The following is a 26,090-nucleotide window of genomic DNA, read 5'->3' as shown; positions in this document are numbered from 1 at the left end:
TAGTTATTTATTTAGTAAATGAATGAATGGGGTGATTTATGAAATGTATTATAAAATGGTAAACTAGCATATGGAACCATAGCATGGAATGATGATGATGTATGTCTGTATTGTAAATATGTATTGTTTACAGTTATTACTGTTGTTTATTGTTTGTATGTATTGTTGATTGTATGTACGGTTTATTGTTTGTACTGATGTCTATTTTCTGCAATATAAGTAGGCCTATGTATTGTTCATTGTTCAGTACTGTATTGTCCGTGTTTTTGTTCTGTGATTTACGTTGGCAAAAAATAAAAGAAATTGAAAGAAAGAAATGCTTAATATTTTCTTTAAGGTTCTGTTACTGTATTAAAACTAAGATAAAGGACTCAAATCTCCAGTGGTTTAAAGTGATATGATGAATTGGACTTATACTGTTATTCCACATTAACTGGACATATACTGTTCTTCCACATTCCAGAAATGTAAATTACTCTAACTTTTTATTTTTAAGATTGATACTAAAAAATCTTATCTCATTAGAATTGTGAAGCTTTTGTTGTCTATCTTCAAGTCAAAAAAATAATAATAATATAATATTCAGAGTCCAAATTAAAAAAAATGTTATTATTCAAAATTTGAAAATATGGACTTATATGGTTCTTCGTCTCAAGCCCTCAATTGTGTCTATGTCCCAATATTTATGGACCTGACTGTAAGTTCAGGCAGTTCAGCAACTACTGCGCATGCTCATTCGTGAGACGCGCTATCATTGACACAGAGTCTTATTCCATGCCGAGTAAAGAGATGCTCTGAACTGGGGAGAGCTTGCTCTTTTCCCAGTTGACTTGCATAGCCGAGTCGGACAGCTCTGGCCAGCCAGTGCGACGGGTTTCGAAGGGATAACCACACGCCCAAGCTCCGGGCACTAAGGGAAGGATCGCATCCGACATTCCTGGGGGTGGGGCCTGGGGGTGCACTCTCTTGAACCTCGCTGGGGCAAGATGTGCTGTATAGAATCCATCTGTTGCTTCATCGCAGAGAACTGCTCGGTGAACTCCTCGGCGGTGTTGCCGCAGGTGCCAGCCTGGGAGATCAGGGCATTAAGGAACCGTGCCTTGTCTGACTCCCTCATCTCAGCCAGGTTCAGCCATATGTGGCACTCCTGGACCACGAGCTGTGACCTTCGTCGCACTGATGGCAAGATCGGTTGCCGAGCTCAGTTCTTGCAGCACATCGCGATCAGAACTACCCTCATGCAGATCTCTTAGCACCTTGGCCTGATGGACTTGTAGAAGTTCCATGGCGTGCAAGGCAGAGGCAGCCTGACCGCCAGCGCTGTAGGCTTTTGTCTCCCGGTGGTGGCACTCAGCGGGCACAGGTATGCCGCGATCGCCTTATCCATCTGGGGAATCGTGGCATAACCCTCAGCCGCCCCACCATCGAGCGTAGTGAGGGCAGACGAGCTGAAGGATCGATCCAGGCAGCAAAAGGTGCCCTACACAACCGCGTCAGCTCGTCATGCACCTCTGGGAAGAATGGAACTGAGGGGGGCAGAGGGTTCCACTCAGACCCGACAGGCAGCAGTCAGGTTGAGTCTTCAGCATCCGACACCGCTAGGATGCCCTCAAATGCAGTGATCGACATCTCATCTGGGTCTAGGGCTCAGGGAGAGACATTAGGCTGGCAATGAGGCCAGCTGTCAGTCTCATCCCAGAGGTGGACAGAGGCCAGTGAGCACGCTGCAGGGTGGACGGCCCTCTGGGAATTACCTGGCGTGACCGTACCCAGTGAAGCCTGCGAAAAATCTCCAGCCTCAGCCGCATCGCCACCGTACCCATAGGTAGGAGGGCGGGAAGGGGAACGGCTGAAATGCCGCTCCTCGGAAGAAAGAGAGCCGCGCTCGTAAAGTGGCCATGGTCATGTTCTCGCAGTGAGAACATGAACCATCCGTGAACGCTTCCTCAACGTGACATTGGCCCACATGAGGCAGTGTTCGTGACCGTCAGAGGTGGAGAGGTAACGACTGCATCCAGGAAATGCACAGAGATGGAACGGCATCTTTAAAAAGACGCGTCTTTAAAAAGTCGTTCAATGTCACTTTGCACACTCTTTTAGAGAAAATAAGCTCTTTCAGAAGCACTGTCGAAGCGCTCAGGGGTGTAGTCTGCAGCGGAGTGCAGAGTGGAGAGAGACCGCTGGAAAGCACCATAGATACAACAGCAATGCTCTGAGAGGGAAGGTGAATGAGTGAGCAGACGACTGCTGCTTGCTGTAGTGCGACCGCTCGGCTCCGAAGAAGAAATCTGAATGAACTTGCCTTCTGGCCTTCCTTTTATACCCATATGTCGGGGGGATTGGCATGCAAATTCAACTCGCCAATTCTCATTGGCCTTTTCTCAAAGATCTGAAGGTGTTTTGGGCTCTCAAGATCGACCCCTAGTGTCACTTCATCGACACAATGTCAAGTGAGTTACAGAAGGGGAATGATAATTCTCTCATTCCCTCTCATTCCCCTCTCAACTCACACTTAAGCGTCAACTTTCTCTTCTGTGGAACACTAACAATTATATTTGGAATGATATATGATGTGTTTTTCAGCCAAATATAAACAAAATTAAATCCAAACTATTGTATTGTCACCTCAATATATCAGCTATTTCCATTCAAGAATCAATTCTGATATACATCAGAAAACAGTTTTCATCATAAATGTAAAACTAAATAACATGCTTTAATGTAACAAACACAGTGTATCAGAAGTACAAATCAAAATTTAGACTTTGCCCTGCCAAATATTTTTCTGCTATTTGTTTCTCACAGTCCACCTATCCCTGCATTCAAATCCCTCCCGGCATTGCGGTGATGCAGAGTGGTCTGGCAGCTGCCACCCCCAACCCCCTCTAGCTGATTTCGAACAACTCATGCGTTCACAGTTCTCTTACGAGAGGTTCTCTCGTATTGCGTAAGCTAGCTTACGCTACGGGAAAGATTCATCTTTTCTGAGATACTGAAGCCAAAAAATTATCCTTAATTTTGTATCCATTGTCAACGCAGTGCGGCAGCTGCAGACCTTGAGCGGGCTAGCTAGCGAGCTCATTGGTTGCTCTGCGGCAACTGCTGCAGCCTATAGACGAGCTTGGGCTGAACTCGCATCCAATGAGAAGCGTCCGCGCGCTCACTGCATCAAAGCCCACCAAAAAGGGCGTGACTAGAGTGCATATAAGCGTAGTTCGTAGGCTGGAACCCTGATTTTCATCTCTTCAGCGAAGCTCTTCACATCACTGAACCGGAAGCCGCGTCGCCGTTCGAGGGGAATCAAGCAAGCGTGGACAGTGCTCGAAGAAGCCGGCCGTCTTCGCCACCTTCAGCCGTCCTGCGAGCTATGCCATCCGGCGACGTGTCCTTTTTAAAAGCAAGCTAGTTCTTAAAGAACTTCACAAAAGAGTACGAGCGTCTTTTTTAAGATGCCTCGCTCCACTTGCGCCTCATGCCGCGCTCCTCTCAGCACCGGAGACCGCCACATCATCTGCGCTCTCTGCCTGGGACTGGGGCATGCAGAGCTCGCCCTAGCCGAAGGCGGATGCGATCTCTGCGAGGAGCTGCCGATGTCGACCCTGCGGGCTCGTCTCGAGCGCTCAGGACCGAAGCCGCCGCGCGCCTTCCATTCAGCCGCGCGGAAAAAGCGCCGCTCTCAAAGGCTGCCGGAAACAGTGGTAGAAGCGATTGCCTCGCCGGAGCCCATCCCTCGAGCATCGCCTTCACCCTCCCCGCCCACCGGAGCGCGCAATTGCCGCCCAGCGGCTGCTCTGCTGCCATCTCAGACGAAGAAGCGGAGGATAAGGGCTGTTCCATCATGGCTTCGGACAGCAGGAGTGGTCAGGCTCACACGCCTCCTCCTCGGCCCAGGAATCCAGCAGGACCCGCGCCGGAGTCGAAGGGGAACTAACATGCCTCAGGCCGTCGACCGCCTCGGGCTCGAGTGGTCACCGCCCCTTGAGCAGGCACCCAACAGACTTGAAGGCTGCTTTCTACAGAGCCGCCGCCGCGCAGCACCCGCTGCCCGGGCCGCTCCCTTCCTGCCGGAACTCCACGCCGAGCTTTCCAAATCATGGAACGCGCCTTTCTCGGCCAGGGTCCGATCCCACGTCTCCACCTCTCTTGCTTCAGTGGACGGCGCCACTGAGAAGGGCTACGCTTCCATCCCTCTGGTCGAGGATGCGGTAGCAGCACACCTTTGCCTGCCCTCCGCGAGATGGCGGTCTAAACCAGTGCTCCCGTCTAAGGCCTGCAGAACAACTTCCGCCTGTGTTGGCCGCGCCTATTCCGCCGCCGGCCAAGCTGCATCTGCTCTGCACTCTATGGCCGTCCTACAGATCCTCCAAGCGGGAGTGGGATGAGGAAAGCAGGCATCCAGAGGTGGTTGCAGACATACGGAGTGCTACGGACCTCGCCCTCCGCGCTACCAAAGCTGCAGCCCAAGCTATAGGGAAGTGCATGGCCACGCTGACTGTGACCGAGAGACATCTGTGGCTAATGCTAGCCGACATGGGAGAAGCAGAGCGCTCTACGTTCCTCAACGCACCGCTCTCTCCATCCGGTCTCTTCGGCTCCGCGGTGAGTGGTATCATTGACCGGTTTTCAGAGGTCCAAAAAGCCACACAAGCCATGAATCTCTTTCTGCCTCGTCGCGCTAGCTCCTCTGCAGTCCGCCCACGTGAGCCTCCTGCACGAGCCTCTTCACAGCGCCCAGCTCAACAAAGCCAGACTTCTCAGCGTCGACAGGGCGGCCGCCCTCGATCGCGCTCAGACAGCCGCCGCAGACCGCCGCCCCCCTGCGGGCCTCGGACTAGAATTGCGCTGAAACCTGAACAACCGAAGTCCTCCTAGCTTTGTTGACAAAGCGACGGATCAGTCCCGCTGCGGCGGACCACCGTCAAAGCTTCAGCCCCTGTCAGTCCCCTTCCTTCAGGCTACTACAGTGGTAGATTCAGCAGCCAACAAGCCGGTGTTAACGCCCGCTTGCCTGCGCTCAAGCGCCCGTTTTCACGGCGACCCAAATAAATCTGGTAAAGAGCAAACATGCCATATGTGTAGAAAATGTGCCCACAACCCAGTGTTCACCTCTACACACAAGCATTACACATCCCATGTCCATACCAGAGAGCAAACATGTCTTATGTGTAGAAAATGTGCCCACAATCCAGTGTTCACCCCTACACACAAGCATTACACATCCCGTGGCCCTATCACGGCACACTCACATAAAGCGATTACTGAACCGCTCCAGTGTTAGGGTTAATAAACGCACCCACGAATCCGTCGCGGCGCCCATTCTCTGGCCGCTCTGTCACACGACCAGCCTTATGTGTAGAAAATGTGCCCACAATCCAGTGTTCACCTCTACACACAAGCATTACACGTTCCGTGTCCCCATCAGAGCACACTCAAAAGCGGTTACTGAACCACTCGAGTGTTAGAGTCAATAAATGCGCTCACGAATACGTCGCGGCGTGCCCATTCTCTGCCCGCTCTGTCACACGGCCAGCAAACACTTCTCTGTATGTAAGTCCAGTGCCCGTGACTATGCTTGCGTATCACTTAACAGGCGTGACTCTTTCCCCATTCACCTCAATCGGAAGTCACTCACAAAACAGCCTGTCCATGCTGTCTGCGAGCAGTCCAGCATAAGCACAGTAAGCACACTCACACATTCTGTTCAGCGGCTGTGTGCGGCAATCAGAGCGATTTGGCCACTCACCCTCTAACATTACGCTTCAAAGCGTGGGAAGATATTCCAGGGATATCCGAATGGGTGTTAAGCACAATAAAACAGGGCTATTTGCTACAGTTCGATCGCCATCCTCCTCGCTTCAGAGCTGGCTCGAAACTACTGTGAACATGGAAGCAGCGTGCATGCTTCGTTCAGAAATAGCAAACCTTCTGTGCAAAAGGGCCATAGAGAGTGCCGCCTCCCTGAGCGAGTCGGGGTTTTACAGCCGTTATTTTCTTGTCCCCAAGAAAGATGGCGGCCTCAGACCAATATTAGATCTCAGGGTTTTGAAAAAGCGCTTGCAAAAAGACCGTTCAAAATGCTTACAGCCAGCAAACTCCTCGCGCATGATGCGCCAGGGGACTGGTTTATTTCTCTTGATCTGAAAGATGCATACTTTCAGATTCAGATAAATCCCGTCACAGGCCATTCTTGAGATTCAGCCGACGGCCAGGTTTATCAATACACCGTCCTTCCGTTCGGCCTGTCCTTAGCACCCCGTACTTTCACGAAGTGCATGGACGCGGTGCTCGCACCCCTGCGGAGTCAGGGTTTGCGAATTCTGAACTATTTGGACGATTGGCTGATTTTGGCACAATCACATACGGAGCTTCTGTCTCACAGGACAGTTCTCCTCAGTCATCTGAACAGTTTGGGCCTTGCAGTCAATTGGACCAAGAGCTCACTACAGCCCAGTCAGACAATTTCCTTCCTTGGAATAGAACTAGACTCAGTGGCAATGACGGCTCGCTTATCTACACAGCTGGCGCCGTGTGCAGCGACTAGCAGCGTCATTTCAGATGAACAGCCTCACACCTCTGAAGAAGTTTCAGAGAGTGCTAGGCTACATGGCCTCAGCCGCAGCAGTACTTCAACTAGGTTTACTGCGCATGCGCCGCTTCAGCATTGGCTAAACACCGCGCGTCTCGCCGGGCTTGGGCCACAGGCCGCCAGCCAATCAGAGTGACTCAGACCTGTATTTCAGCTCTGCAGCCCTGGACAGTGGCCGAGTGGTATCAGCGGGGAGTGATGATGGGAGCTGTATCTCGCCGAAAAGTCATCTCGACAGACGCGTCCAACACGGGTTGGGGCGCGGTCTCGCGAGGGCTCTCCGGTTTTTGGCCTATGGTCAGTTCAGGAAAAGCTCCTTCACATAAATTGTCTGGAAATGATAGCGGTCGAGTACGCGCTTGTGCGCTTCCTCCCGATCATTCAGGGTCACCACATCCTGGTCCGCTCGGACAACAGGTCTGTGGTATCCTATCTAAACCGTCAGGGCGGTGTCAGATCCAGGAACCTCTTCCATCTGACGAAACGCATACTGAGTTGGTCCCAGTGCCACCTGCGCTCGCTGAGGGCGACGCACATGCCAGGCCACCTGAACGACGGCCCAGACAGTCTGTCCAGAGACAATATTCCCCCGGGGAATGGTCCCTGCATGCTCAAACAGTCCAGACGTTATGGCGCATATTCGGCAGAGCAGAGATAGACCTCTTTGCGTCAGAAGAGAACTCTCACTGCCCAATAGTTCTCTCAAAAAGCGAGGACGCGCTGGCCCAGGACTGGCCCAACCGCCCGCTTTACGCCTTCCCTCCCGTCTCGCTATTGCCACAGGTAATGCAGAGGATCAGGGAAACGCGCCACTCGGTGCTCCTCATAGCCCCGCGCTGGGAGAATCAAACATGGTTCCCAGAGCTTACGCAGCTGTCACTGACAGCGCCGTGGCCCATCCCAGTGAGAGCAGATCTCCTCTCGCAAGCTCGCGGAACGATCTGGCATCCCCACCCAGAGCGCTGGGCGCTATACGCGTGGGTGATCAACGACTACCCGTCGCTTTGCCAGAAGGAGTAATAAACACCATCATACACGCTAGAGCCCCCTCCACGAGAAGACTCTATGCGTCAAAATGGTCTGTGTTTTCAAAATGGTGCACCGACAGAGACCTGGACCCACGGACATGTGGGGTGTCACCGCTGCTCGTGTTTTTACAAGAGCTGCTGGATAAGGGCAGATCCCCATCCACGCTCAAAGTGTACGTGGCGGCCGTCGCGGCGTTCGCTGAACCCCTGCACGGCCAGTCACAGGGTAAAAACGAGCTGGTCATCATTTTCCTCAGGGGAGCTAGAAGGATGAACCCTCCACGCCCCCCATCGGTTCCTATCTGGGACCTTTCTATAGTTCTCGAAGCTATGAAAGCCCCCCCTTTCGAACCGCTTCAATCCGTGGATGTGAAACACCTCTCACTTAAAACCGTTTTTCTAACTGCCATATCATCAGTTAAACAGGTGGGAGACCTTCACGCGCTATCTGTCAGCGCTGCGTGTCTTGAGTTTGGACCAAGTGACTCCAAGGTCATTTTAAAGCCTAGACACGGCTACGTCCCCAAGGTGGTCGGTACTCCTTTCAGAGCACAGATCATTTCCTTGTCGGCGCTACCAGCATCTGATAGCGAACGCGACGCCAATCTCCTTTGCCCAGTCAGAGCACTGAGATTGTATACTGCACGCTCCGCATCTTTCAGAAGCTCCGAGCTGCTTTTCGTTTCGTTCGGAGGGCGCACCAAAGGTCTCGCCACCTCGAAACAGACACTGTCCAGATGGATAGTGGACGCTATTGCTGCCGCGTACGCATCAAAAGACCTACCATGCCCGCTAGGCATTAAGGCTCACTCCACTAGAGGCATGGCCTCCTCGTGGGCATGGTCCAGCGGGATTTCCATTCACGACATATGTGTGGCAGCGGGCTGGGCTTCCCCCTCCACCTTTGTCAGATTTTATAATCTGGAAGTACCCGCTCTGCAGGCTAAACTGCTAGCGGTTTAATACGCTACAGCTCCCCTGGTGAGCTGCATTAATGGGACACAGTCCACACAGACCGGCACTGCCGCTCTGTCTATGTGCTTATGTACTACACACACACTGGCCCGCACTCTTGCCGGCCAAATATTAATTCCCAACTCACAAGGGCTCCCCCGGGTCCCCCTTAATTCCCTGGGGCTCATGCAGTGGATGCTTGGCGCGCACGGCGTTGACAAAGGGTTCCCGTAGCGTAAGCTAGCTTACGCAATACGAGAGAACCTCTCGTAAGAGAACGAATCGGTTACTAACGTAACCTCGGTTCTCTCTAGATGAGGGAACGAGTATTGCGTAACCGGCCGCGCCACAAATTTTTCGCTTCATTCAATGACAACCAGGGTTCCAGCCTACGAACTACGCTTATATGCACTCTAGTCAAGCCCTTTTTGGCGGGCTTTGATGCAGTGAGCGCGCGGACGCCTCTCATTGGATCGCCCAAGCTCGTCTATAGGCTGCAGCAGTTGCCGCAGAGCAACCAATGAGCTCGCTAGCTAGCCCGCTCAAGGTCTGCAGCTGCCGCACTGCGTTGACAATGGATACAAAATTAAGGATAATTTTTTGGCTTCAATATCTCAGAAAAGATTAATCTTTCCCGTAGCGTAAGCTAGCTTACGTAATACTCGTTCCCTCATCTAGAGAGAACCGAGGTTACGTTAGTAACCGATTCGTTTCACAGCACCCCAGTCATGGCCTATGGGCCTCTTGCCATCTGGGGCTGCGCAAGAGCCACATCATGGCAGCCATGATTTAACACACAGGGTAAACAGATATTTCATAATTCACACGGTGAGATGGGTGAATGGAGATAGATTTCAGCATGGTGATGGAGCTCATGGGACAGCAGGAATGGGACAGTCAAGCATGCATGATTTTATTTTCTTTCATTTAAATGTCTTTATTTCTTTTTAAGTAATACTATCTGCATACAGAGGGTAAGCAAAATAAACTACTACGAGAAAATCTTAAAAGCAACTAAATTAAAATTAGAAACCGTCACGTTTGATAATATTCCAATTAACAATATATTAGCACAATTAAAAAAAAAAAGTGAGACAACTATCCATATGCAATTAGATACCCCAAACACCAAAATAATCATATTCAAAAGCTCACTGAGAGGGTAGACAGACACAATATAATTGGTAACTGTCACACTGAGACAGAGACTGAACAAAAACTTTACATAAAGAACTTTAAAAGATGGAAATAATTGAGAAAACTCTTATATAATTATATAATCCACCACAATATATAATATATAATATACAATCCACCACAATAAAGCTGCATGTTAATTTAACAGTAAACCTGAGGCCATTTCACAAGATGATCTATGTTGCAAACACTCTTCTGTCAAGATCTGCCCCTAGTCCAGGATGATGAGGCTAAACTACATGCTGTTTAACAAATTCAAGAGTGGTCTTGTATACACAAAGATGGTGTTAAATGCCTTTCATGGCATTACAAATCTATAGATCTAAACATAATTCATTCTTTATGGGAAAATCTAAAGAGCAGAGTGTGCATTTTCATGCATGTAGTAATATCTAGCTGCACACAGGTTAGATACTAGGTCTGTTAGATGGCAACAATCCAAAAATAAATTTAATTGTTCTGAAGGCAAAAGGATTCCTCCATAATAAGCCAAAGTATTTGTAGATATCCTTGCGTAAAGTGTGGTTCTATCATTCATACATTTGTTAATGTTTCCAAAGACACAGAAACATACAATTTTGATGAATTGAAAGACCCTTTTTACAATTGAACAACTTTAGAGACTTTAGAAATCCTTTGGGGTCAGGAAATGAGTGAAGCACTCATTCATTATTAATGTGCATTTCACTAATTTGCTGATGTGTGTGCGGGTTGTCACTGAATTGTCCTGAAACTTCCAATTCTTTGAACTATAAAATGTAAAAAATTAGATATATTTGAAAAAGTAATGTATAAAGTATAAAAAAGGAAAAAGTATCAAATATATGTGGCATAATGAGCTAGAAGCCCACCTGTCCGCATTTAAGTAGGTTCTATGATGTCATTAATCTGCGCTTGTATTTAGGCTTGAGCGCGTCTTCGGTGAGTTCTTGCCTTTTTGTTTGGTGCTGCATGCTGCTGTGACCGCTCCGAGCGGACAACTGTTTGATGCTGCGACCCATTGTGTCCCACTACTAACGTGGTTTTGGTTTCCTCCGGATGGCTGTTGTGCGGGTGTCTGTGCCCTTCAGGTGCGGGTATGACAGGTTTTATTGATTGTTGTTAAAGTGTAGCAACTGGTAAAGTAGCAACTCGCCTGCATTGTCTTTTTAGTTTGAGATTTGACGTGTGAATAATGACTGTGGTGAAACATTAAAAGGATGTCCTTTTGGGTATCTGAATCCGCAGCTATGGTAGGTCACCATCTAACTTTTGTTAAAATATATATGTAGATCTAGATTGACTTTTAATCATTTTTGTGAATTTCAGGAGCACTACAGTTCGTGCAGTGTAGAGCCCGAAGCCGTTTGTTTTGAGAATAATGGCTGGCTGATGAAGTTATTGGCTGGCTAGCCGGCTCAGCCAAAACCTAAATGGCTGCTGCAGCCGCCAAACTTTTCATAGCTGCAAATGGCTGAAGCTGCCACTTCATGTCTACAGATGTCTATGTTATACTGATTTACTAGATCTAAATATTTCCAAGCAATGCATGGCTTACACTATATTTCTACAAAATGCAATACAATGTAATAAAGAAAACACCAGATTTTACTTTCACAACGTATGTACATATTTATTTTGTAGTCTGTATGCTACTAAACATTTTCAAATAGCCTACAATGTGTTGTGTTTAGGCTAAATGTATGTAGGCTAAGTTGTATACAATAACTTGGCATTATCATGGATGAAGCTTATCATATTACACCTTGAAGGAGCAAGTGATGATCGTTTGCCATTGAGCAGTACGCCAGTGGAACTAAACATGCATTCCACCGGCACACTACCTGCGTGACGGCAGAGATCGCGGAGAAGTATGTTGATTAAGAACGCAAACTTTTGTTGAATTTATGAATTTACAAATATCCAAAAATCTCAAAATTGACCAGTAAAAAAAAAAAAACGATGTTTTTGCCTGCTGTGTCTCGCCTTAATATAAACACACACTGTTATCAGTAGCCTATTATTTTGGACAATGTTTTGCACATTTCACTTCAATGTACACTGAAGCATGCGTCGTGAATTAGCAATGTGGAAACGGTGGTTTGTTACTGCAGTAATATCACGTTCAGTGCTATAAATCTCTCCGTTCCAGAATATTTGGTTCATAACATCAATCTTTGATTCAGGTGTTTATGCAACCGTGCCCTGAAGATTTAACAAAAGTCTGGGTAGGCCTAAGTTGAAAAAAAAAGTAAGTAGGAATTAGGAAAGTATGTGAGAAGTGAGATCAAAATTACCTTGCTTGCTTCTTTCCGCCATTTCACCTCAGTCGCGAGAAAAAAATGCATCAGCTTCTTCTGTACGGAAAACGAGCAATTTTAATTGGTCGATCAATTCACTGTGAGTCTGTGTATTGTAGCAACGAGCACAAGACTGTGCTGTTATGAATCCAGTGGGAAAATAGATCTCGTGTATTGTTTATATATTTCGTGTGTGTATGTCTCTATGTGATAGAATTATTATTTGATGCAAATAATTCTAGCCGGCTCAGCCAAACTTTATCAGATGGCAGCTCAATTTGGCTTACGAAATTATTGGCTGGCAGCGGCTGAAATTCTAAATGGCACCTAGCGGCGGCTTCGGGGTCTAGTGCAGTGTCACCGCTGTTTTGTTATAGGTTGTTTTGATACTGCTGTGCTCAAATTACACCTTCATATTCTCTGCAGTGTTTACACGCACTTCCTCATTGGGTGCTTTGCTTATTTAAGGTTTTGTTATAGGTTGTATTTCTTCTGCTTTCTTTGTATAATTGTTTTTTTGGTAACTATCATATTTGTAAATTGATTGTTTTATTCATTTGAAGCATCTTGATTTGTGTATTTCATTAATTTCTCTTGTTTTGTTTTTTTGGTTAAAGACTACTGAATTTGGTTATTTGCATTATTAATTGTTTTTCTTTATTGGATTGGGGCTATTGGTGGATGAACTTGTTTTTGTCCATCCACCTGCTAGCTTGTATAAACATGTTTTTTTTCTTCTCTTTGTTGTATGCATGTGGTGTGGAGAGTGTGTGTTTTTTTTTAGGAGCTGCAGCCCTTTTTGCTTGGGCAATTGACCGTTCCTCTCCCTGTTTTGGTGGTGGTGTTTACACCGTGTGCCGTGACTGATCACTTCACTGGGGCTCTTGCAGGGCCGGACTGGGACACAATTTCAGGCCGGGAAATCCTACACCCATCCAGGCCATCCTATGCACCCAAATAAAATTTAGAAACACGGACAACCTTGTTTTTTCCCCCCCTAAATTACATTTATTTCACAGTATGACCATAACATAAAAACATAAAAAACCAACCTAGAAGTAAAGCAGTCCTAATATCAAATGGGTCTGTACATAACGTCCTGTGCACTGCAATTACAACTGCAATAAATAATGTTATGAGATTGATGTTTTAAATAAATGTTTGAATATAAAAAAATGCAATACTTAAACATTAAACTAAACCGCCAATAGGTGGCGGCAAGTGACCGTCTTAATTAGTGAGTCATTCATACAAAAGATTCGTTCAAAATGCCGCGCTGCTGTAGCTTTCCTTTGGAACTATTTTAGCCGGTGAAATAGAACAAAAACAGTTCATATGGTTTGTGTCTAAAATGTAAGTAACTTAATAATAAATATTAACTACGCTACTTGTTTATTGAACAATAAATTAAATGTAACATTTTCAATCGTGATAATATTCAGCAAAACAGCTCCCTTAGTTGTGTTATGTTAAACTAAATCATATGTTATAAATAAAAAAAACAACAATTAGAATTTTTACCTCAGTACATTGCTTCTGTGAGTTTTCTGTGTGCACTCATTTGTTTTGATTTCTCCACGAATGTAATGTTAGACGGGTGCTGCTCGCATTTTCTGTTTAACCGTTTGTCTGAGGCGTAAAGTCCAATCGTAGCCTTGCCAGTCAAGACTAACAGATTCATGATTTTTTTTATTTTATTGTTATTAATATTAATAATAATTTTATTGAATGACGAATTCAAAAATGAGCACTGGTAAAGGCAGTAATATAAAATAATAATAATTAAAAAAAAATTATTAAAAAAAAAATACGCTGGCTGGCAGCAGGCCAACTTAGTCTCCAGGCCAGCGGGAATTGTCCCGGTGCTTCCGATGGCCAGTCCGGGCCTGGGCTCTTGTGCTGTGAGCATGAGTGTGTAGTGCGTTTGAGGGGAACAAAATATATCCTTTGCGAGGGCACCTCCTAAATAGAGGCCGCAGCTGTCTTTCTGTGAATTTTGTATTTGATTGTTTGAGGCTTGTTGCCTTTCTGTGTCCGGGTTTTTATTATAAAGTATAATAAACTTTTTTGTACTTTGCAGAAATACCCATGTCTCCATGTCTTCCTGTCTCTAGTGGGGAACCTGTGCGCAGATAATATTCTCTGGGTGAAATTCCCAGGGTGGCGTAGTCTAGATTAAAATATAGTGTTCTTTGTCCTTGTGGTTGCCACATATATGTGAAAAATCACAAATATTTTATACTTTTTACTTTTTTATATATAGTTTCACATATATTTTATACTTGTTGCTAATACAAAAAATGTAAATCAGATGATTCTGAATGTGATTTATATGTAAATATTTAAAAGTTTCTATGTTATTTACTGATAAAGAAATACCCACTATGGCATTATGTCGGAGTATTGAACTCGTTCATCAGCAACTGTATTCTCATTCTGGTATGTTCTGGGAATTTTTGTTCTGAGCTGATGTCAAAGGATTCATGAATATCTGAACATCTCTAATGCTGTAATTACATAAAGTGCTTACATTTTAAATGCTGTGAATATGTTGATATTGTACATTTCAGTGTCTATCAAATTTTTTTTAATTATGTGCAAATATTACGGAAATATACGTACGAACACTAATGAGATCAACCTCAATTTTTTTTTTTTATATATATGCATATTGTGTGAAATTGTTTTCGTTACACATTACACGTTTTGTCCACCTTATTCATTGCCTAAATATTTATATGACTGATATGCATGCATTGTCACGGATAAAATCTACTGAGTCAAACTGTCTTATTAATGTTTCATCTGGATCTTTTCATGCTCCGGGCATCATCGTATGTATTCATCTGGCATATAAAAAAGAAGACAGAAAAATGAAAAAGAAAAATGTCCTGCAGTGACTTTCACAACACTTTCTAGACAAGACCAGCTTCACGTTATCTCTTTTCACTTGGCTCATTTCCTGGTCTTATTGTGTCTCATTCTGCACATTCGGTGAGCCCCTATTTATAATGTTGAGTTTGAAAATGGCTTAAACAATATTTATATTACACCTCACAAAGATATGTAGTAGATCAGTCTATGAGAGTAAGATTCTAGAACACAGAGAACAAGATTTTCATGTTTAAAGATTATAGAAAAGTCATCAAAGCTATTAAATAAATGGAAATATGGGAATTACGTCACAGAATTTTGGGACAAAAGAAAATTAAGAACAAATGAAACCTTGATATTGATAACTTTGATAATGAATATTATATTTTAGCTTCTTCTATGTAGCCACCCTTTGTCTAGATTATTGCTCTGTACACTCTGGGAATTATATTATAAAAAAATAAAATTATTATTATTATTTTTAAAGATGGCTGAAATGCTTTTTGTTTTAAATTAAATATATGTTGTAAAACAAAAATGAGTACGTAAGCACAATTTATATTTGATTATTACTGTAAAAAATTTCAAGCACTTAAATATAAACCTTTATTTCAAAATGTTTGTAAGACCAAGAGAATAAAAATACAGTAAAGTGTGTCCAAATTTTAGAGTGTACCTGTAGCAAGCAAAAAATATATAAAATGAGCTGAGTATGAAAATGAACATTGTTTATCAGAGTCAGATTTATATATAGTCTTCATATGTGATTTTTTTTTTTATCCCCTCATAGTAGGGCCAGTAATACTTGGATTTTCATGTTGAAATGAAGAGCAAAAACCTTCATCAAACTCCATAACAGACATGCATTTTCGGAAAAGATTTGGGAGTGGCAGACACATGGTGTGATTCAAACCAGAATCATGAAAGGACATCACATAATCATATAAAAGAGAAGCAGACATAGATACTTACCACATCTATGATTTGAAGAAGTGTGAGTCCCAAATCCACCACTATGGGTGCAGAATCATTGAGAATAGGCCTTTCCAGTCTGTTATAGTTCTCCATCAACTCCTTGTACAACTTCCGCTGATATTCCCCCTGTAACGAGTCTTCAGAGAGAGAGAGAGAGAGAGAGAAGAAAGAATGTTAACAACCAACGCACGAGAGGCAGATGTTTTGGGGTTAAACTATTAACTAATCATTTAACAAATTTGATTGCCTCAGGCTCAGTAAGTGAGACTTATTCCTTGAGGGACATTGTTGCTGTCCTTTAGATAAAAACACACAGAAGGGACAGTCTAGAATAAAAAAGGAATATTAATTTAAATTTACATGGTACCAACCATTAAAATAATAATAACTGACACCCTCTTGCCAAATATGGACTTGAGCCCCCTGATGTGTACAAATGGGATTTACTCAAATGTAAGAAAGCAATGCAATAGAGAGATGAAACGAAAAATGTGTACAAATTAATGGATGACATAATATAGGCAGTCCAGGATGATTCAGTGTGGATAATTAAATTTTCTTGGAACATCTATGATGATGTCTACATTACCAAGTTAGAGGCATCATTCACACTCTCCTGACTCTGCATATGAGGAAATATGAATTTATTCTGTGTATCTGTGAGTGAGGTTGTGTGTCTGTGACGAGAAACTGGGTGAACAGATTCATTTTTTTTAAGGTTAATGCTCTGTCTCTTTTAAATTAAATAAAAAACTACATCCTAACCAAACCTTAAACCTAAACCTAACCTACACTGTCTTAAAGACCAAATGTGTGATGAAATATAGATATTTTTTAAGGTTAATGCTCTGTCGAGTTTTAAATAATGAAAAACCCAAGTCCTTACCATAAACACCTAAACCTAATCGATTGTGTCATAAAAGCAAATGTGAGGAGAAAAAAACACAATTGCTGAAGCACCCACATCATGTGTTGCTTCTATCACACTTTTGGCTCATATAGTTATGTTATGTTGACTTGTGGGCTCTGCTGGACTCCTACCAGGTCCTCCGTGTTGCAAGTACAATGATAAAACATGTACATCACACAGACGTCTATTTGATGTGTGTGTTTATATCTGGAGTACATATTTCTAACGTTATTTACTCATCTGCAAAACATCTAAAATGAATGTCAATAAGTATGTCTCGGATGTAAATAAAACATTCAGCAGATGTCTTTGAGATGTTTATGATTTAGAATGTTTGTAAATCTGATCTTTTTAACATGTCTCAATACGTTTTAAGTCATGCACTGTAGTAAAAGTGTTTTGTTGTCATAAGATAGCACTCTGTGAGGAACAGAGCGAAAAGCATGTGTTTATGAACAGATAATCTGCCATTTTACTTGTGATTTTTGTGAAAGGGAATAGAAGTCACTGTTGTTTTAGTGCCTGTAGTGTTTATTTAATCAGGAAACTGCTGCGATACATAGAATGAGCCACATAAAAGTCATTGTGCAAATTATTTTTTATAGAAATATGATTCTCTGATACCAGGTTGCATATGTAACAGTGGTGCAGCTATGATTGTGCCAGGGTGTGCAAATGCCACCCAAAACATCAGCTTGCACACACAAATTAAAAGAGGGTTGTTTTTTCTTGTTTGTTTGGTTTGTTTTGTTTTGTTCTTTGTATTTTGTGTATTTTTATTCAATATTCCCATACAGTGCAAATTGCCCCTCCATCTGCTGTTTGTGTCTTCAGCATATTTCAGAAATAATTATGAATTGTTCCAAAATAATGTAATAGATTTGTGAGAGATTCAGTTTTCATTACTAAATATAACAAATATAAGTTTAATATTTGGATACATTAACAGGCCTGCCTACTCCATTGACAAAAGTTGTATTAATTATAAAAAATAAATAAAACAAAAGTTGCTATAATGTAACATGGGCTGAAAATGTATTTTGTGAGTTTGTTCATGTGTGCATGTGTGTTATGGTATGTTCCCGGTCTGTGGCTCACTTCGACGTTGTGTCGAGTGAAGCGACACTAGAGGACTTTCTTGAAGGCCTCGGTTACCTCTGAACTTGAGAAAAGGCGAATGAGAATTTGGCAGACAGAATTTGCATGACATACGGGTATAAAGGGAGGGATTCATGCCTCTGTTCATTCAGATTTCTTCTTCGGAGCCGAGCAGTTGTGCGATCAGCAAGCTGAGATCACTTACTGTTCCACTCACCTTGCAGAGGTTATGCTGTTGGATCTATGGCGCATATCAGCGGCTTTCTCCTTCTCTGCACGGCAGTGCAGCTTTGACCCTTGGCGCTTCGACAGCGTTGCTAAAAGAGAGTATTTTCCTAAAAGAGTTTATTTCTCTAAAAGATATTTGGGGATGGCAGCAGGCTTGGTTTTGCCAGGTAGATCCCCAAGAACCACCTGCCCTTGGCACGCTCGTTGACTTCCGTCCAAGCTCGAGCAGCTCGCCTTAAGGCCAGTCTGTTTACTCCCTCGAGCCCCCCGAGCTGGATGATGAGTTCGCTGCTTCATCGGAGAGCATTCCGGCATCTGACGTGGAAGACTCGACTGCCGCCTTCGGGTCGGCATGCCCAGTCTGAGGCTGACGCCCAGATAGCCGAAATGCTTGCCCGGGCCGCCATCAGTGTGGGGTTGGACTGGAACCCTCCATCCTCCCCACAGCTTTCACGGCTAGACGATTGGTTCTTCGGGTCCAGGCGCCGCTCACAGCCAGTGTAGCTCTCACTTCCCAACCTGTCGCGCTGGCTGTCCAGGAACATCCGACTCAGCTACGCAATTCAGTTCGCCAGGCCCCTGCCCCTTTTCAGCGGCATCCACTTTTCCTAGGTGCACGGCAAAGACGCAAGCACCCTGCGTGCGGAGATCGCGACCCTTTTACTCAAAGATGCGAAAGAGCCTATCCTTTCAGCCGAGATGAAGAAGTGTTCCTACAGCCCTTACTTCATCGTACCCAAGAAAGGCAGCAGCTTATGAACGATCTTGGACTTGCGAGTTTTAAACTGGGCCTTGCACAAACTCTCGCTAAAAATACTCACGCAAAGACAAATTCTAACTTGTGTCCGGCATAAAGATTGACAGGCACCTCAGCCGTCTAGGGCTTCAGCTCAACTGGGAAAAGAGCAAGCTCGCCCTGGTTCAGAGCATCTCTTTTCTCGGTATGGAGTTAGACTCAGTCTCAATGACAGTGCGCCTCACCAATGAGCGTGCTCAGTCGGTGCTGAAATCCCTTACCTTATTCAAGCCAGGCACAGCGGTTCCTCTAAAACAATTCCAGAGGCTCCTGGAGCATATGGCATCCTCCACAGTTGTTGCGCCACTGGGGTTGATGCATATAAGACCGCTTCAGCACTGGCTTCAGACTCGAGTCCTGAGATGGGCATGGCGCACACACATACCGTGTGTTCATCACCCCCGCCTGCCACCAGATTTTCTACCCGGAATGTAAGTCCCAAGGGAAGCATGATCTGATTATCAGGTTCCTTAGAGGCGCCCAGAGGCTGAACCCTCCCAGGCTATGCCTGTTCCCATCATGGGATATCTCCGTGGTCCTTTCAGGCCTTCAGATACCCCCATTCGAGCCGCTAGAATCAGTCGAGCTGAAAGCCCTCTCCTTGAAGACGGCCATCCCGAGTCCGCTCGCTTCCATCAAGAGGGTTGGGGACCTGCAAGCGTTCTCTGTCAGCAACACTTGCCTGGAGTTCAGTCCGGCAGACACCCATGTCGTCCTAAGACTGTGACCAGGCTACGTGCCCAAGGTTCCTACAACCCCCTTCAGGGACCTGGTAGTGAACCTGCAAGCACTGCCCCGGGAGGAGGCAGACCCAGCCTTTTCATTGCTGTGTCCGGTCCATGCTTTGCGTTCCTATGTGGACCGCATGCAGAGTTTTAGATGTTCTGAGCAGCTCTTTATCTCCTTTGGCAGACAGCGGAAAGGGAACACTGTCTCCAAACAGAGGCTTTCCCACTGGGTCGCTGATGCCATTGCACTGGCCTATTACACCCAAGCCATACCCATCCCCTTGCGGGTTCGAGCACACTCAACGAGAAGTGTAGCATCGTCGTGGGCACTGGCCAACGAAACCTCCCTAGCAGACATATGCAGAGCAGCGTGCTGGGCAACGCCGGGCAACCAGATCCACTATGGGAACTAAAATTACCCTGTATTGAAATAGGTGCTCCACAGAATGGGCCCTTGTGGATTAATCCCCCTGTGTGTATTTTCCGCAGTACGGTCCCCCTATGGGTGGACCCGCATCTCCCTTGAGCAGTCCCCGCTGCCCCCCAAGTCGCCGTGTTTGTAGCAACTCCTCCCTCTCAGAAAGTAGGCTCTACCACCGCGCCACTCCCACATGTGGCCTGAAAACACATGTGACGTATTTCGCCACTCTTTACCTCCCCCCAGCCTGGGCAGGTGGTGGTCTCTGTGGGGTCTTTTCCCCCTGAAATAATAGGAGTTGGGAAAAGACTGCCTTCCCCGATGCATGTGATTGCGTTAAGATGGCCCCAGCCACTTTAACTCTATGTGAGAAACATAGTGGGAGAAAAGGCGCAGCTGGCGCGGCCTGCTCCCATGCTTGGCAGAAACCAGAAACCTAAAAAGTTTATGATGATTTTATGGGTGTTGGGGAAGGATACGTGCAGTCTGATGCAGCCTGTCGCTTTGGCATGCAGCTGCCTGCCCACACCTGCATCAGCAGCGCATGTACAGCGCATGCCGTGATTGAATAGGGACCCCTAGTGTCGCTTCACTCGACACAACATTGAAGTGAGCGACAGATGGGGAAAATCTATGTTACTTTTGTATCCTCCATTCCCTGTTGGAGAGAACGAGACATTGTGTCCCCCTGGCCACGACGCTGAACCGAGCCACTGCAATGGCCGAACCTTATTCTTGGCTCCTCAGTGCAAAACTTGAATGAACAGAGGCATGATTCCCTACCTTTATAACTGTATGTCCGGGGGAGGGACATGCCAAATACTCATTGGCCTTTTCTCAGGTTCAGAGGTAAGCAAGGCCTTCAAGAAAGTCCCCTAGTGTCGCTTCACTCAACAAAAAGTCTCGTTCCCGCCATCAGGGAACGGAGGTTACAACAGTAACCTAGACGTTTACTGCAAATGTATCACGTGTTGTATGTGTGATTTCTTAATTAAGCACTCCTCTGCTACCTCATGCTATCTCAGAAAACGCATCCACAAGCAGCTGACAGAAATCTTTTCAATATGAATAACTGTTTTGAATGAATACACATCTCTCTAAAGTCTGATGAAAGATGTGCTTCTCAAAAGGGTCTGAAATACTACCTTTTTATTGTGACTTCTATATAACTTCACTGGTGTTAAAAATAGATATTCATTGTCTTAATTTAATTTCCAGAAGAACCAATAATTTCAATTTGTATATGAGATTTTAGTTAAGGTATATAACTTTGATGTTCAAAGTAAAAACATTTGTTTGAATGTGAATGTTTTTAAATCAAAATACTTCCTCCTATCCCAGCTTAATATGTAGAGACAACCTTAATGAAGCCATTCATGTGTTGATTTGTCCTCAACAGTGTAACACTGTGGTTCTGTGATGATATCAAAACATTGCTCTGTTTGTTTGAGTCTCCCGACCAGCCTGACACTGCAACATTAGCTCAACCAATGGAGTGGATTTGGGGCGGAACCATCTTTTTGTCTGGCCATTGGCAGATGTTGGATTGTCTGGGAAGCTGGTTCAAAAGTCATTGCTTTTGCAATTCCATTTGGTGTTGCTAGTTGCACAGAAATTAAACACTTGAATTTTAAGGAGAAAGATATTAAATCAGTGACTACTGTAGGTCATATATGTAGAGACATCATTAAGAGCTTGCAAGCTTTAACCAAGCTTCTAGCTTTTATATTTTGCATAAATTGCAGCATTATTATTTATTTTCGCATTTGTTCTTTTTAATATTTTCATATGGGTACATACAATGCATTATATACAGTGCATATCTTGTCTGAATATTTGTTATACGTTTTGCTCTAAATGAAATTATATGAGGCATCTTTGTTAATGCAAAGTAATGCCAACAATAAATACATATTTGAATAAATGATGGGAGTACTGCGCATCATATTTCCTCTCAATCTCTTACACATTACAGGCTACAATAAAATGTATTTTCATGTCTCAGTGTAGGGTCCCTTTCTCACAATTCTTAAGGCTGATGCCAGTAAAATACTGCACTATTCTGCAGAATTTATAACCACACCTCTGTGGCACACACTGGTGTTTTATTGAAACACATTTCAAGGAAATGTCATGCATTTCAATACATTTAGAACAGTGAGAGCAGCAGAATACAGGAAATGCCAAGCAGCAGGATACAGGCTCGGCTTAAAAATGCTCCTATTTGAAAGGTCCTTTGAATGTTATTTATACACAGCAAAAAAATCAATGTCCAAAAACAAATGGTAAAAAAAGTAATATTATGAAAAAAAACTTTCAATGGTGTGGAAAAAAAAAATATACTTGATAAGAGAAAAAAAAAAAAAAACTATTGTCACAGAAATTGTTTAGTTTTAAAATAAGATAAGTCAGTCCAGATATTGTGACTAGGTCTAAGCAGTACAAAGTAAGCGTTCTTAAAAAGAAAAGAAAAAATACCAAAATCTAGCAAAGTCTATTGTTTATAAATTAAATGTATTATTAATTTGTCTACACTAAAAATGAATATGACATTTTCAAGTGCACCAGGCTTAATCTGAGGGAAATGTTTGGTTTAAAATAGTAATAAAGTCTTAACATTTGCATTTAACAGCCTAAATCTAGGCTGGAGTGCTAATAAAATAAAATACAAACTGTCTCCTGCAAATAGTTTTGAAAGACAAAGTTATTGCAATAAATCACAGTACAACATGATTTTTTTTGTTTAAATATTTTTTTACTACCATTTGGAAATGATTGGTTCAGTAATAGTGTCACACACACACACACACACACACACACACACACACACACACACACACACACACACACACACACACACACACACACACACACACACACACACACAGTTGTGTTTCCATGTTTTATGGGGACTTTCCATAGACATAATGGTTTTTATACTGTACAAACTTTATATTCTATACCCTAAACCTAACCCTACCCCTAAACCTAACCCTCACAGAAAACTTTCTGCATTTTTACATTTTCAAAAAACATAATTTAGTATGATTTATAAGCTGTTTTCCTCATGGGGACCGACAAAATGTCCCCACAAGGTCAAAAATTTCGGGTTTTACTATCCTTATGGGGACATTTGGTCCCCACAGAGTGATAAATACACGCTCACACACACACACACACACACACACACACACAAACACAGCATGGAGCGCTGACAATGCAGGAAGCAACAGATGATTTAAAGCTGAAGTACGTAATTTCTGCGCCACTAGCACCACCAAATGGAATTGCAAATATAAACTTTCTGAATAGGTCCCCAGCCTGCCATTGGTAAAAATTTAAAAATTAAAAATAGATAGTCCCAACTCGTTGAGTAGTCCCCAACTTGTTGAGTAACATTGATGGACCAAGTTTAAGCAGGTGGTGGTCTAAGTTTTTGTGTAGCTCAAAACAAACAGAGCCATTTTCACAGCGCAAAAGAAACAGTGTTTACAGTTTTCAAGAAGATTAATCTCATATTAACACAGAAAAAGTTACTTTTTAACACTATGATTACAGCCCATGATGAGGAGGACTGACACTCTTAATGAGATCTCTACTGAGGGGAGATGACAGATTCTATTAAAGGCAACACATTCATTTATCTTTTGTCCTCTTACATAGGCTATTGTTAACCAGCGAACAACTACCACTTTAACAAGAGACAGATTTCTTGTGATTCCTCTAAAATAAAGCTTTATGCAGGTTGCCATTGATGTGTAACGGAATAAGTGTTTTCCAATCTAAGCCTGAAAGCTAAAGCAGTTTCTGTTGGTTGTGATCCAGTTCAGGTCAGGTATGGAGGTGAGGTCGATAATTTAATGATGGAGACAGAGAAAGACATAATGAAGAGGTTCGCACACCGGACAAGAAGCCCTGCTCTGCATTACATATAGGACAAAGTACAGATATTGCAAAAAGAGGTGCATAGAGGTGGCAGTCCAGAGTAATGTTGTTATGGGTCAAAGAGGGTTGCTCAAAACAAACTAAGCAATTTTCATAGTGCAACAGAAACAATAATGTAACCATTAATGGTTTACTAATAGTTGTCTCTGCATATTAAGCTGGAATAAGAAAAAGTATTTAACATAGAAAAAAGACAAAAATTGGATGCCAAATGGAGGCGACTGCGCGAACATTAATAGAAAACATTAGATCCCTTTTAAGTCTGTAACTTCGACGCAGTGGCGGTGACCTTGAAACCCTATACCATCCAGCTAATTTGATTGGCTGGTGACACTTAGCACTCTGCCATATGCTTACGTCACCATGGGCAGGTGAGCCAGAAACCAGCGCTACACCATCAGAATGTTCCTTTTTTAGAGTAGCATATATACAACTTTCATGTTCTGGAATCCTAAAGCCAATGCTTCGCTGTTTGATCTGCACCCGGTCAGCGAGAACAGATTCTATTCTTCTCCCTGTGTGCTCCAGCAAAGAAGCATATCTTCAAAACACTTCTGCACTTGCAATGTTTACATTGAACTCCTTAAAGAGTAAATTGGAAAAAAAATTACGGAAATGCTTCGGAGGTGTTGTCCATCTGGTGAGTATTACATGTCCGATGGGGATACATGTCCACAGGCACAATCCTTGTGCACCTCAAACACAGATTTGGCACTCTGAATAATTAGGTGAACAGTTGTCCAATAAAGTGCTCAGTGAGTGTATATTAGCTGGAATTATAACAGTGCTATATTATGTAGTAATTCACAACTTTTTATTTTCAAATACAAATATAATTTGAATCAAGCAATAAATAAAAAACATACTGCCTACATACAAAATTAATTATACATGTATAAATATAATGTATAAAGAGTATTCTTGTTGGATAAGACACCATAAGATTTTTGAAATTAGAAACGTGCCAGATTGTTTAGTCTATCATTACTGCTCTCAGGTAGTTCTACTAAGTCTTAACTTAATTTACTAGTCCAAAATTCATTTTAAATATTACAAAACAAATTATAATATCTATTATAATTTATCCTAAAATATTAAAAACAAATAAGTCAGTTTGATTTGTGCACAACACTTTATTTAACAAGGGTCAGATTATTGTTCTCACAGTCAATGTAAGACATGTAGTTGCTAATAATGCTACCGGCTAACTGGTGGATTATTCCGTTTTGTTTTTGCAGCCAAAGACAATTTATTTATCGCATTTGAAGCTTTTTGAGTGTTAATTTTGTACCCTGTTTACATGGATGTCTAACAAATATTTGACACATATGACTTACCTTACTTTTGTAAGAAACTCATAAATTGTCTGCTACATCTCACTCCACTTATTTATTTCTCTTTTTAAAGTCAGATTCTGGCTTAATTTCTGTAGAAATGTACTACATGATGTGTACGCAGTTTGCAGTGCACACTCAGCACTGACTGAACTTGAGGACCAGACCACTTTCATTTTCGATGGAGGTGGGGAGGGGGTCAGTAACATGGGAGGATACAGGGCATTTTGAGGTCCTACCCATTTTTACGGAGTCTTTTCAATGTTTTATTTCTATCATGTATTACTATATATAATGATATCATGATAATATTATGGAATATCAATATTGTCTTTCAGTGGGTCCCCTCCTTTGAAGGCCCCTGGTCCATCATTATCCCTGGTTTTCACCACCCTGGTAGCTAGTAGGCATTGCCGTATCAGTAACACAGCACTATATGGCTCTCAAGGTGTGAGCTAATGGCGCAGCATCAAAGTTACCGACTTGAAAGAGAATGTCTCAGTTACTGATGTAACCTGGGTTCCCTGAAAGAAGGAAACGAGGCGCTGTGTAGCTGAGCCGCACTACTGATTTTCGTTCACAAACACCACACAAAACACATTTTTGTTGGCACTACTATGACTGTCATTTTTACATGTGATCCTGTATAATTAAATGATTTGATTCAATAACTCCTGCTCACACTACCTCATGAAAACACTTCAACATGCAGCTCACATGAAATTCTGCCCAATTTAATA

General features: G+C 43.4%; 1 protein-coding gene across 1 annotated transcript in view; it reads right to left on the bottom strand.

Annotated features, from left to right (window-relative positions):
- LOC127644253 (neuronal acetylcholine receptor subunit alpha-7-like) overlaps positions 1-26,090 on the bottom strand; it is a 179,953-nt gene that overhangs the window by 141,290 nt on the left and 12,573 nt on the right. The window contains exon 2 of the mRNA XM_052127341.1: positions 15,891-16,030. Within this exon, the coding sequence (XP_051983301.1) occupies positions 15,891-16,030 (140 nt within the window). The remainder of the gene's footprint in view (positions 1-15,890; positions 16,031-26,090) is intronic.

This window comes from Xyrauchen texanus, chromosome 5 (genome assembly GCF_025860055.1).
Source record: "Xyrauchen texanus isolate HMW12.3.18 chromosome 5, RBS_HiC_50CHRs, whole genome shotgun sequence".
NCBI lineage: Eukaryota > Metazoa > Chordata > Actinopteri > Cypriniformes > Catostomidae > Xyrauchen > Xyrauchen texanus.
The sequence above is the reverse complement of the archived record's forward strand: the minus strand, read 5'-3'. Positions and strand labels throughout refer to the sequence as shown.